Raw genomic sequence first — 14,320 nt, forward strand, 5'->3', positions numbered from 1 at the left:
GCTAAGACGCTCACAACACACAATAGACGGCAGTGACGTCGATCATAATCTAATTGAGATCCTACTGCTTTAACGAGGCCGAAAGAGCTTTCTCATACTGAATATCTACAGCCCACCCAAGCAGAAGCAGGCCAAGTTCGACTACTTGATCACTAAAGCAATTGGCATAGCCACAATAGTCTGCTGATTGTAGGAGACTTCAATGCGGCTCACCAGGCATGGGGCTACACGACAGCCACATCAAAAGGCATTGCCCTCCAGTACACGATACAGCAGCACCGTCTCACCATCCTCACAGACCCCACATGCCCCACACGTCTAGGAAAGGGCATCTCCCGAAATACATGCCCCGACCTCACCCGCCTTGACCGCACCCTTTAATCATCATTGGGAAGTGGGTACGCTACCAGCAGGCTGGAAGCACGCAGACATCATACTCATTCCTAAGCCAGGCAAACCCTCCAGCTTAGAAAATATGAGACCAATATCACTGACGTCATGCCTAGGCAAGCTTCTGGAACATGTCATTCTGAACCAACGTCAGCCTTACCTAGAATCCAGCGACCTCTTTCCTGAAACAATGTTTGGATTCCAGCCCCACCTTTCTACCCACAACATCCTTCTTCAGCTGATGTATGGAGTCCTTGAGCAAATCTCGCCACACAACAACGGAGTGATTCTAGCACTTGATCTCAAAGGCGCTTTCGACAATTTGGCTCTCCATACCATCCTTACAAACCTAAGTTTCACAAACTGCTCCTAATACTTACAATTACAAATGTGCCTTTCTAAGCAACCGCACGGCCACAATAGGCATTGGCTCACTCAGAACCCCGACGTTACCTACCCGCAACAAAGGAACCCCACAAGGTGCTGTTCTATCACCCACCCTTTTCAACATTGCTATGATGAAATTACCTGACAACCTCAATGCGGAACCAAGAACCGGGCATGCAATGTATGCCGATGACACCACTATCTGGACCACCACTGGTTCCAAAGGAGAGAAACAAGACGCCCTTCAACAAGTGACCGACGTCGTCCAGCAATATGCAAAAACAAGCTTCTCCGGTGCTCCCCCAAGAAGTCAGAACTATTAGTCCTTCGACAAAAATCACGAAGAAAGCTCAATGAAATACCCAACATCACACTCACCCTCGATGGCAAGGAAATACCCACAGTAAACCATGTCAGCATTCTCGGCCTCCACATACAACAGGACGGCGGAGGCGAATACCCCATCCAACGAATCAAGTAGACCACCTTCCAAGTCATGCGAATGGTCAGCCGCATTACCGCCAAACAAAACGGACTGAAAGACAACACAACTCGTCCAGGCCCTGATGATCAGCCGCATTGCCTACGCTACCCTGTACGTACCCCTCACTACCAAGGAGATAGATCAATTAGACGTACTTCTTCGGAAAGCATTCAAGCAAGTGCTCGGCCTACCACCGGGAACAGGGACACTCAAGATTGAAGCCCTAGGAGTCCATAATACAATAAGAGAAATTATACATGCCCACCTCACAAGCCAACGAGAACACCTAGCCCTTACACCAACAGGAAGAATAGTCAACGCCATAGGCTACCCCACACACGGCAAAGGCCACAATTAAGCAATCCACCTGGCCCCCAATTTCCGGGAGCACATCGAGGTAGCCCCTATTCTCAGAAGCGTGCACCCGGAACATCATGCCGGTCGTTGCCGAGCTTGCGCAAACTCTGCAGATAAAATATGGCAGTCTCCCCACCACACTATACACAGATGCCGCGCAGTACCTCCAAAAAGCAGTCGTGAAGACCAGCGTTGTCGGTCATAATCTACAAGAGGTGGTCTCGATGACGGTCCGCACTACCAGCGCCTTCGTAGTAGTGGAGACAGCCATCACCTTGGCCATCACCTCTAGTCTGACCAACGAGTACGTCACAATTATTACAGATTCCCAGGCAGCTTGCGCAGCTATGCGAGAGGCAGAATATCTTCAATTGTCCACTGACTCCTCAAACAAGCCTCCCAATTTCCGGACGTTGAAACAGTATGGACTCCAGGACATGAGTCCCTCCGTGGAAATCGGTGCGCGCACGCTGTAGCCCGAGCTCATGCCTCCCGGGCGCCACAAGAGAGGGATACGGCCGCATCTATGGAGCCCGTACCTTCACAATACAACGCCATACTACAACACCACAGATTGAACCGACGACAATACCCACCTCCACACAAGACCCCCTAATGTGAAGACGCCGTAACATGGGGCAGTTACAAGCCAATACATACCCCCATTTAAGCAGACTATACGCGATACACCCTACACTATACTCATACAAATATCCCCTAGGTAAGGACTACGCCTCCCTATATCACACCTCATGGGTGTGCCCTAACGTGAAGGCAGCCCCGCAAATACCCAACTCCACACCCAAGCAGTGGGAGGCCGTGATGACTAGTTCGGACCCTTGTAACCAGCAGCAACTGGTGCGGCGGGCCCGGGAGACAGCAAGAGCCACAGGAGCCCTGGACTAAGGGCGCCTCCCGCATAAGCAGACACACCTGCTTGTCCTTTTTTTTAATAAATGTTTTTCCTCCTCCTCCTCCCTGAAGCCACTCCCATCTGTTCTTTTTCCCCTCGCAGCATCAGCCCAACTCCTGACCAACGAGACTCATTGTATTGACTGGGAATATATTTTACTGTGAAGCTGTGGTGGTCTAAGATGCAGAGTTTGTGGTGCCTGTGTGCAAAAACTATCATGTGGGCCGATCCTGGTGATAGTGCAGAAAGGGTCCAAGCTCAATGGCACATACCCCTGTAGGCTCGGGCACCTGTAACGCACCCTTGAATACCCTTGTCACACCTGGGCCTCAAAGAGGTCACAGGCACACGGGTAAGAACAGATGTTTTACAGCGAAGCTGTATAGGGCTAAGATTCAAGGTTTCGTGGAATCTGTGTGCATAAACAATTATGTGGGCCGATCCTGGTGATTGTGCAGAAAGGGTCCAAGCTCAATGGCACATACCCCTGTGGGCTTGGAAACCTGTAATGCGCCCTTGAACTACCCTCGTCAAACCTGGGACCCAAACTATCGTCATCAGCAATGGCTCGAGCATTGCAGTCTTTTTCCACAGCTGGCTTGTTGCCGCCCCTCGGTACAAGCACGCGAATGCACTCGTGCAACTGCTCACGCGTTCCGTCTTCCACTGCTGGCTCCATTGCAGCTTATCATTCCAGCAAGGAATTTCACTTTTCTGTCGTAATGGAGATATGAGCCATTCATTGTCTTATGTGATAGACACATTTATTAAACAGAGGTGATACGCAAATGTGTGCGTGTACCTATATAGTCACGATAACCACAGATTAGGACAATAGAGAGATTTAGATTAGGGGACACAAGTGGCTTGCGTACGCAATAACTAGCGGCCACAGTACTGCACATGCGCAGACCCTCAAGTCTGGGTGCGTGCATGCGCAGTACCGTCGCCCCTAGTTCTTGCCTGCGCAAGCCACTTTTGTCCCCTCATCTAAAGCTCTCCAATAAATATGTTCGTACCTTTGTTCAAAATTCTGTCACCTCTGTGTTGTGCACTAAACAGCCTCGCTGGTCACCCACCTTCACAGAGTGGAACGGCTCATGAATTTTTGAAATCAAGGTGCACTTGTTCAGCTGCCCCGTCTGCAGCTTTATGACATGGGCTTTATTCTCGACACGCACAGCAGCTACACGGCCGCCGTTATTCGCCATGTTGACACTCTGACTGGCTGTTGAGAGGTCACGTGTTCCGACATTTGTGCCGGAAAGTTTCGAAAAATGCAATTTTGTGTTTTCATCACGATGACGAAACATGACGTGGAGCTGCAAATTTTATTGACTAATACTTTTTCTGGCCCTTGGCAGCTAGTTGTGACATTAGCACTTTAAAAAAAAAAGAGAACAGCAGTGTGCAGAGGCCCGTGCAATGCATCTGCAATTTCGCGAATATGTAGTGGCAGTCCAAGATAGCTGCCATGTCAGCTTGCTGCTTGGCTGAAGAAATGTGCCGTGAGGAGTGTCGCAGGAAAGGCCATTTCGTAAACGTCAATGTGATGTTTCGTGACGTTGCACCGGACTGCCATTGCGGAGATGTTCCGCCATAACTTGTGGTGCGGCGAGACATACAAATTATGCTAATGAGTGGCCATATGCGATGGTGGCCGAGAGGCATGTGTATCGTTGCACTTTCCTCGTCGTTTGGGGCCATGAAAATCTCTTGTTCATAATGCATGCTCACAGCATTTGCATCGATCACGGGTGGTACTGGCATTTGTGTTTTGGGCCATCACTTCTTTAGAAAGCACATTTATTTGAAACAATATTGGTTGAACAATACAAATCTTCTGCGACCTTTTGCACTTTTCACTGCTGCATTTGTATTGTAGTCAAGATTAATGACTTTCTGCAACATCAGAGGTTATGGCAAAAGCAGCCTTTTAATTTATGAAATGAAATGCATGCAAGGCAGTGCCTTGAAGATTCCTCACATGGTGCTTACTTGCACCGTGTGAAGAAGCTAATCCAAATCATTCTTGTGGCAGAACACTTCTTAGGGAGCACAACTTCTAGCTTATAACCAGGATTCGGTATGTGGCCTAGTGAGGGGCCCTTTAACAACACCAGTCAGAGGCGCATACAGAGCATCGATAAATTTTTATTGCGCTTCCTTGATGAAATGCGTATTATATAAGTGCTAAACTATATATACTACACAGCCTTTTATATCTGCTACATGACAGATCCACCATGTCTAGCAGAAAACAACTTAAAAAGCATTTTTCTCGCTTTTCTTTCGTCTCGCTCTGAGTACAAAAGCAATATCGGCACATGCGACATAAACACGTCATTTGAAAATCTCGTCTTGGAGGTTCAAAATTATCTTTTTTTTTGTTTTTGTACACGACAATGGTAAATAGTGCTTTTTTTTTTCACAAGAACAAACACAATAACATTCAACTGGAGTGTGCTGTAGCAGCCCAGGTTCTGTGATCTAAAAATTCGTGACTTCTTCTGGTCCACAGGCCCGATTGAGCGTCCAAGCTGCAAAGTAAGAAAATAAAAGCAGGCTGTCATCAATGTTTAGCACCTCAAGGGGGACAGAGTAAGCCCCACCTTTCCCATGTGGGTGATTCCACGAGAGATCAACACGGGTCAAGAATTTCATATTTTAGATTTCATTGAATATTTTATATTTTATGCGCATATCACCAGGTAGCACTAAAGTGAACGTGGCTTCATTGCCAAATGAATATTTTAGGAGGAAAAAAATTACGAGATTCTTCAGTGTGGAGGTGCCTATTTAATGCACAAGGCATTTTCACAAATTCACAACGATGTGAAATACAATATGTTACAGCTACAAAGAATACATTCTTGTGTGTAAAACCTAGACGTAAAGAAGGGTCAGCTAGCACTGTTTCAGGCTTCCGTGCAAAACGGAAGTGTTCTTAAAAAATTGCTTAATTTGCTACAATCTTCAAAAGTTGCTATATTTACGATTTTTTATCAACTAAACCAATACATGTAGCCTTTTGAAATTTGCTGGACTGCGAGACCTTAACCTATTCAACAATTGTGCTGAATATTCTTGCTGTATCACAAATTACCATTTCTACAATTCGCCTCAAATTTGAAGTTTTGACAAAAACGAACGCTATTTAAAAATGAAAATAAAAAAACACCATCGTTAATTTTTCTAAAAATCTCGTAAACAGCTATTCACAGGCACGTGAAAAAGAATATTAAAAAACATGTTGCATTATTTTGTTTGTAATCACTATACAGGTGGTAGAAATGAGAGCTTTGCCAGAATGCAGCAAGGTGCTGAGGAAAAGGAACATCGGGGTAAAAAGAGCGTGCATAAGACTCCGACTTGCCTAAACTTGACCGTAATGGCAACGTAAAGCCAGTTTTGACCTTATAATTAATACTTCTGCATAAAAGTGCGTTTAGTACACTACTTATTCGCTTGAATGGGAATAACGAGCGTCAGCGTAACCATTACGTGGCTCATTTTATTTAACAGCAAGTGCGTGCGCCTTGCAGCGTAGATAATTTGCGACTTCTGTTAATGCAGGGTTTTTATTTCTTTGTGTGCTACAGAATCAACAGTTAACTCTGTATAAATGTACACAGGTAACAGAATGTACGGCAGGTAAATGCCTCTAAAAATGTCGTACTGGTCATTACATGAACGTCGCTATACAACATAAGAGGCGGTGGTGGGAGTGGTGATGGTGTTCGTTAAGGCATGGTTAGCTGGCAGATAGTTCCAGCGATTGCTTATTTTACCGCCTCTGAAGAAAAAGAAAGAAAGGAACTGTTAGAATACTATATAATCAAAAGTTCACAGTCCCTAAGGACCACCACTTATCAGAAAGTTCACAGTTCCTTAGAAAAGCTGGAAAGGAGCACGAGACTTCCTCTTTCAGATACTTGAATCTTTTGTGAAACATTACCTGGTCCGCGTACTCTTGAGGAAATTGCCTTGTGTGCAAAGCCTCAAGTAGAGCATTTATTTCTTCACTGAAGTATTGGCAGGACCAGATGAACTCTCGGCCAAACTTGCTGGTATACAATGTATGGGATAGTTGTTGAAGCACCACTGATGAATGCTAAACGATGATAGCGTGCTGAGAACACGTCCTAAGTTTACGAAGCGCTGCAGTACTGGCAGCTCTTTCCACATTTTTCTATAGGACCAGCTGATCCAGAGGGCCAGATCACGCAGTTCTAATGGAGCGAATCCAAGACGCAGTGGCACAGTTGCTTGCCTGTTGACTTACTGACCTGTCAGTGCACACTTGTTGATGATCCGCACATGCCGCATGGAGGCAGGGAGAGGGCACAAGGAACTTCGAGCATACCCGCTGTATACACTCAGAAAGGCTTGATCCTTTTCCAATTACCTGCAGCAGTGCGAGACACTAATACAACGCGATCGAAATTGGTGGCGTCAGGCTCGCTTAGCAAAATGTGCCATAACCGTATGCCCGGAACACGTGGCAAAGATTTCCACTGGTTCCTTTTGAGGCGGCGAAAGTTCTCTACATCATCCACATCTGCATAGAGCAGTTTTACGTTTTTCAGCGTTGCGGCCATCTGCGCCGCCATTTCAGAGGCTGACCAAATGACTGTAGTGCTGTCTGCTCCGAGATTGCACATCGAGGCTTGGTGCTTTACTAAGCCACCAACACCATCGCAAGCGTTTTTGTCATGTCCTGTGGCTGAAAAAAGCTACTTTGTTGATGTGTGCTCCATCTGTGACAGCTGCTAAAGCTGATACTTGTTTTTGAAATAGCTACTGGCGCCATCAGACACGTATGTAGCATGTTTGCCAAGCTGAAGTTCTTCCTTCATGCACTCATAGATTTTTTCCAGCGCAAAGCAAGCGTGTGCAGCATCATGACATACGTCATCACTCAGAACCGCAAAATATTGAGTGGATCCGCTACTCGCGACGACACACGTAAATAGCGAGACCTGTTCTTTTGTGCCAATGGTATGGTTGTACGTCATTCGGTACAACAGCTGTCCAATTCTCTGCAAAGTCAAAGACACGGTGTCCGTGCTGCTGATTCCGTTTGGCGTCGTGTATTGCTGATTCTTGAATGCCCTTATATAATCATGGGTGATCCACTTGACAAGCCATGCACCAAGCTCCTGGAGAAAGGTAGTAGCCTGTGCTGTCTTTTTGACGAGGTCGCCATTTTCCCATACCACATTGTTTACCTCTGTCTCTTCGGGGATTCCCAAAGTGGTAGTGATTCCCAAAAAGCATCCTCATTTGCACAATAATCACAATCGTCCAGGAACGAACCGGTCATGGGCGAGGTGCAAAGACATAGTTCTTGGAGGTGGGTAATTGTGTAGGCACCTTCAATCAGCTCTTCTAGCGCGGAAACACACTATGTGGCGTTGGCGCAATACATGCAAAGGTACACTTCTTGTTGTAGAGCAAGAAGAACCCATTTCGGCCGGAGAGAATAAAGCTTTGAGAGACCAATAGATGTATCCGGATTGGCTTCCTTAAAGAGACCATATGTCTCCCGTACCGAGCGGGTCATGAATCTCTTGGCAGCATACTGTTTGTTTCCATCAATCGAAACAGATACTACGTCCTTTTTAGTTGAGACTCTGCCGAGCACATCCATGCTCGTCTTTGGTATAATATTCCACAGCGGTCTAAACGTCTGTTGGGTTCAACCGTGTTCACTCAGGTGCGTCTGGTGTTGACCATATTCCATGTTTCTCGCGCCAACATCGGGATTTGTATGTCATGTAGGCTGACAAATCTGGAATGAGAGCTTGAACTTTTCGGTGCTCCAGCTGGCTTCGCAGTAGAGTCAACAAGCGCATTCGCTTTTGGTACGAAGAGCACATGTCATAGGTTTCTATAAATTTGGCGAACCATTCGGAGCACATGCCGCATTTGGTACCTGAGGGGTCCGAATGGCGCTTGCACTATACGAAGTAAGATTTGGACCTTGCAGTGCGACCGAGTTGAATTTGCTTTAGCACCGGGCGAAAGTTCCTTCGTCGCGAATCCGACTTCTGCTGATGAACGTGAGGCAAAGTTTCAAGTGGATGTAGGCACTCCTTTCTACCTCCCAGTTCGTCTTCTTCCGGTAAGAATTCATCGCCTCCCGTGGATTCACTTCCCATTCTTCTACACTCTATCAACTTGATCAAGAGAGACGATTTTTACAGTAGCTGCATCTGAAAGCGTGAACTAAATATGGGCGCCAATGATGGCCGAGGAGAGGCATGACTCCACGAATTTATGTCGGAAATTCAGACATTTTTGAAAGGCGTGGTTGAAATAATTATAGTTTACCAAAACTGCCTTTACGTCGCCATTACGGTCAAGTTTAGGCAAGTCAGAGCCTTATGCACGCTGTTTTTACCCTGATGTCCCTTTTTCCTAGCACCTTGCTGCATTGTGGCAAAGCTCTCATTTCTACCACCTGTATAGTGATTACAAAGAAAATAATGCAACATGTTTTTTAATATTCTTTTTCACGTGCCTGTGAATAGTTGTTTACGAGATTTTGAGAAAAATTTACGATGGTGTTTTTTTTATTTTCATTTTTAAATAGCGTTCATTTTTGTCAAAACTTCAAATTTGAGGCGAATTGTAGAAATGGTAATTTGTGATACAGCAAGAATATTCAGCACAATTGTTGAATAGGTTAAGGTCTCGCAGTCCAGCAAATTTCAAAAGGCTACATGTATTGGTTTAGTTGATAAAAAATCGTAAATATAGCAACTTTTGAAGATTGTAGCAAATTAAGCAATTTTTTAAGAACACTTCCGTTTTGCACGGAAGCCTGAAACAGTGCTAGCTGACCCTTCTTTACGTCTAGGTTTTACACACAAGAATGTATTCTTTGTAGCTGTAACATATTGTATTTCACATTGTTGTGAATTTGTGAAAATGCCTTGTGCATTAAATAGGCACCTCCACACTGAAGAATCTCGTAATTTTTTTCCTCCTAAAATATTCATTTGGCAAAGAAGCCACGTTCACTTTAGTGCTACCCGGTGATATGCGCATAAAATATAAAATATTCAATGAAATCTAAAATATTAAATTTTTGACCCGTGTTGATCTCTCGTGGAATCACCCATGTATTTTGGAGCATATTGTGGCACACTTTCCTCAGCAACTAATAAAGATAGTGGCAAGGTATTTACTTCATTTTGTTCAGAATTTCACCTTCTAGTCGCTCTACCAAAATTATTTTAGTATACGAGAAATGAAATTATTAGTGATTTTTTCACTTTCTACATACCAATTTTGACCAAATTTTGTACATATGCTTATCGTAACATAAGCAATCTTATTCGCATGCTGATAATTTTGGTACAATAAATTGCCACATATATGTACTATATGCACAGAAAAAATCAGCTTGATATCTATTGCCATTTCAAAAATAATGGTACCGACGTAACAAAAAAATCTTGTTTTGAGAAAACTGAGTTTAAAGTTAACAAAACCTTAGAACGACAGAAAGCTGAGCTAGTTGGTAATGATTCATTATGCAAAATAGAAGTGAGGCGTGCAGACAGGACACAAGAGTAGAGAAGTGGACAACACTTCTCTACTCTTGTGTCCTGTCTGCATGCCTCACTTCTATTTTGCATAATGAATCATTACCAACTAGCTCTCGGCGTTCGTGTTGTCCACTTCTCTACTCTTGTGTCCTGTCTGCATGCCTCACTTCTATTTTGCTTAACAAAACCAACATGTACTCAGAACAGCACCGCATGGAAAACACGTGTAAGCTGCGCAGCAGCATCTCATGCTTGTCTTGGCTAACAACTTGGATGGTTGCCAGAGAGCTTTCTCTTTCAGCTAAAATTAGGAACATTCCGTGTTTTTAAAAAAATTTTTCGTAAAAGCGCAGAAAACACTCCGCTCGTAAAGGGGGTGCATCGCTGACCATTTTGCATTCAGATAGCTTTTTCAGGTTGGCATAAGTTGCACAGAATGGAGTGTGATGCATCAAATGATGCAGAAAAGAATGTACTTTCATATTTAGAAAAAAACTAAAAATTGAATTTTTTCAGACTTTTTGCTTACCCTGGTCCCCTTAAGCTAGAAAATAAAAAGTATGCGAAATTCCCTTTCATACAGCACTGAGTGTCATATATCGAGTCACTGATGCATAAAGAAAGAAAGAAAGCAGCAACAGAAACTTGCAGATATTTGCTTGTGGAATAAAACAACCTGAAAACAATTCCCTATGCAACAAATGTGGGTACAACTATAGAACTGATACACATTACAAGATAAGGCTTGCAAAAGTAGTACTTTAATGCGTAATGCAATGGGAAATTTCCAAAGTTTCATTTAAGAGGACGAAATCATTCAAAGTGTTTCACAAGTGGTAAACCTGCTTTGTACATATACACAATTTGGTTTCTACACCACAGTACATGAATACCTATGGCTTGAAAACAAATTTGCTGTTCCTTATCATATTTATTGTATATTGCTATCGAACGTATGTAGTAGAACCTTGTTGATATAATCCCGTTTCGTATAATTTCATGGCGCCAATGTTTGCGATTCAAAACACAAAAACTAGCCCAATATAGCTATGCTTCTTCTTTACCAGTTGGTGCGTTCCTGGAAAACACAATCTTTTGGCACCAACGCTCGTTGCATCACCAAACTGTGATCATACAATATGTTTTCTTTAGGATGCTAGACCCTATGTAAACAAGAGCAGGCACAAGGCATGTGCTATCGAGAACAGTGGACTCCGCCGCAGCAGCGTTGGCGCAACCAACGCCGGCGCACACTAAGTTACCTATTTCGGTGGAAGCAAATCTCCTAGCAAGTCGTCGCATGCCGCATTTACAGCTAATGCTTACCTATCCATGTCACAGTGGGCATGGTGCCACTGGAAGCATACTGCAGGCATTTTTAGGCAATCACTCAAATACTCCGCCGCTCCCTGCTGCAGGTGGCGCGAAGTAAGCGTCATGTTTTGCTCTGGTGGCACTGTATTCTGGTGTTGCCCACTAGCACAGTTTCATCTTGCTTTCCTCTCGCCGTCTTCGTACATTACACCAATAGGAAAACGACAACGTTCTTCGAGCCCCACCAGATCGACGGGCGTTGCTGTCTCCTGCCACAACGATTCGTGCCAATTGAGCAGATCAAAACTTCCCGTCAAAATGCCCCACCCGATGAAGCTGCCGACCCAGGCTGAATATGAGGAGCGCAAGCATAAGCTTGACAATGCGTTGACGTCTCATGCTGGAACCATTCGTGCAAAGCTTTGCATTATATAGATGTGAACTACAGTCGAGTCTGCCGAACCTTTTAGTGACTTCGGGTCTTGCATTTTCCTGGCTAGTTTGTTTGTCGAATTTTTCTTTCAATACGCACTAATGAGGTTTACTGTATTTCGACTTATCACTGCTTTACTGGTTGAAATTCAGATGAAAATTAGGTAAACTCTAATTGTTCTTGCAGTTGGTACAGGCATCTCAGTGCCCACTTTTATTCAGTTCCTTGTAAATTGCCACATGATGTGTTCGCTTCCATATCTTTCGTATCACAGCTGACTTGCTTCCATGTTCATGATTATATTGCGCTTAGTGTTACACTGACGAAACTGAAGGACAGGACGTGGACGTACGTAGCGCTACGTACATCCACGTCCTGTCCTTCACGTTCATCAGTGTAACACTAAGCGCAATATAATCATGAACGTCCACCAACTAGGACTGTTCACTGCTTTACTAAATGCCTTGCTTTTATGTATTTCTTATCACAGCTGACATATGGTCCTTTCACTTATGTTTCTAAGTGTTGCCAGCTCCTCTGGAACACACAGCAACCCTCCTGAAACAGCTGCTTTCTGCAGCTGCAGACATGCGGCGACTCAAGTTTATGCTAGAGCCACCTTCGCAGCACATGGCTTTCCCATAGACAAAGTTTACTTACGATTTCTTTCCCCCCTTAAGTACCAGGCAAAAGTAAGTGTGCCAAGTATTACGTTGATCGATCCAGACTGCAAATTGTAATCTTTCTGCAACATTCCAGTAAGAACAGAGCAGCGGTAAACACAAAATCATTTTTTCTATTACTTTAAGAGAAAAATACACGTCCCTGTATATGAGAAACTAGAGGAAAAAGAATAGCAAGAAAGAAAAAGACAAGACTATTTACGATTTTAAACTACCATTTACAAGGGTTGTGGCAAGTACTGTAGTAGGGAAGTACAGCTAAATACAAATAAAGATACAGAGGAGGAGCAATCACTCCACGCTAGCAGCGCCTTTCAGCATAGCTAAGCAGCTTAAGATCTAAAGGTGCATCATTCAGTACATCCTCATTTAGAGCGCATCACAAGATGGGTGACCATTTTTACTTATGCAGGAAAAAACATGCTCAAACGAAAAAATTTTTGTGCCTACGAAAGGGAGCCTTTCAACAGACAGTTTTCGATTTAATATATCTGAATGCTGATTATTTGGACATTGCATGATTTTGTACAGTTTTGCAGCCCCTCCAATGGCCCCATAGATGTAATGTGTAAGGACAAATGGTATTTCACTCGCCTTACAGTGTGCCATTCAATAATTAAAACTCTGCCTGCACAACGGCATGCTCTTTTGACCAACAGGATAGGGACAGAGAGATGTTTTTGTTTTGATACGTTGCCAGCGCCTCCTTGAAACCAAAAAATAACTGGAGTATCTGCCGACTATACCCAGACCACAGGACGAGCCGAGCCACTAAGTTGTCAAGGCAGAACTCGTGTGTTTGCCGTGTGTCCCACTCATGTCTAGATTTTTTACGTTTTACATCTACCTTTATGTTTTCGTTAACAATGGTGAAGCTGTCTCAGGCAACTTCGTTATTTTCTGTTACTAATTTTTGTCCCTTAGAATAATCACGTGCCACCAAATACGCCAACTCCACTCTTGATGTCGGCGAGGGGGGGAGGGCAGGGGTATTCAGTAAGTGTTCACTTGACATGCTTTCAATTTTGGTTGGTACAGGGTATGATCAAGAAAATAGCCTTTCACAGCTAGTTTAATTCCCGCTAGTTCAGCTCCAGTCAATCAGCGATGGCCAAAATGAACAGTTCACTAGGTGGACACTTACTATTGCTAAGTAGACCCACAATCATTTCGTTGTTGGAGTGCATTCGGCCTCTATTCAAGATGGCAAGAGACAGATTTAGTGCATCCACTGACCATGTTTTTATTTATTTTTGGCGATGGAATGACAACATTCAAAATTCAGACTGACCAGGTCGCATGCATGAGTATGAGCGTGAAGCAATGTGTTTACAAGCCTTTCTGGCCAATTGTGGAACAAAGAAAGTTACATTCTTGGGAAATTCGTTATTTCAGATTCCCAATTATTCGGACTTTTCGGCAGTCCGTTCGGAGTCTGATCTATTATTCGGCTAAATGTAGTATGGAACATCATGGTACCGATACACTCATTCTAGACAGCAGTATGCTTCTTTATTCTGGTGGCTTTGGTCAAGGTACATTGCAGTCGTCGACTGATTTTCCGGACTAAAAAAATTCGGACATACTCGATTATTCGGTCTGCTTTGCGGCACTGCCATTCTCCCCATAGACCATAATCTATAACAACTGCCGAAAGTTCGGACACTTTGCAACCTCTTGTCTGATTTTTCGGGCACTCCTTGAGCCAACTCGATCGAGAGCACCATACACCGACTCTGACCGGTGCATGGTTTGACTAGCTGAGCACCATTTTTGTTTTGAACGGAGCCTCCTTGCTGC

General features: G+C 44.1%; 1 protein-coding gene across 3 annotated transcripts in view; it reads right to left on the bottom strand.

Moving 5' to 3' along the window:
• Positions 1–4,667: 4,667 nt before the first annotated feature.
• rudhira (breast carcinoma-amplified sequence 3 protein rudhira) overlaps positions 4,668–14,320 on the bottom strand; it is a 73,879-nt gene continuing 64,226 nt past the window's right edge. For all 3 annotated transcript variants that reach the window (XM_075686109.1, XM_075686111.1, XM_075686108.1), the window contains one exon: positions 4,668–5,071. Coding sequence is in view for 1 of the 3 variants with exons in the window: in XM_075686111.1 (XP_075542226.1) it covers positions 5,022–5,071 (50 nt within the window). In the remaining 2 variants the exon portion in view is untranslated. The remainder of the gene's footprint in view (positions 5,072–14,320) is intronic.

Source organism: Dermacentor variabilis, chromosome 3, assembly GCF_050947875.1.
Source record: "Dermacentor variabilis isolate Ectoservices chromosome 3, ASM5094787v1, whole genome shotgun sequence".
Classification (NCBI taxonomy): Eukaryota; Metazoa; Arthropoda; class Arachnida; order Ixodida; family Ixodidae; genus Dermacentor; species Dermacentor variabilis.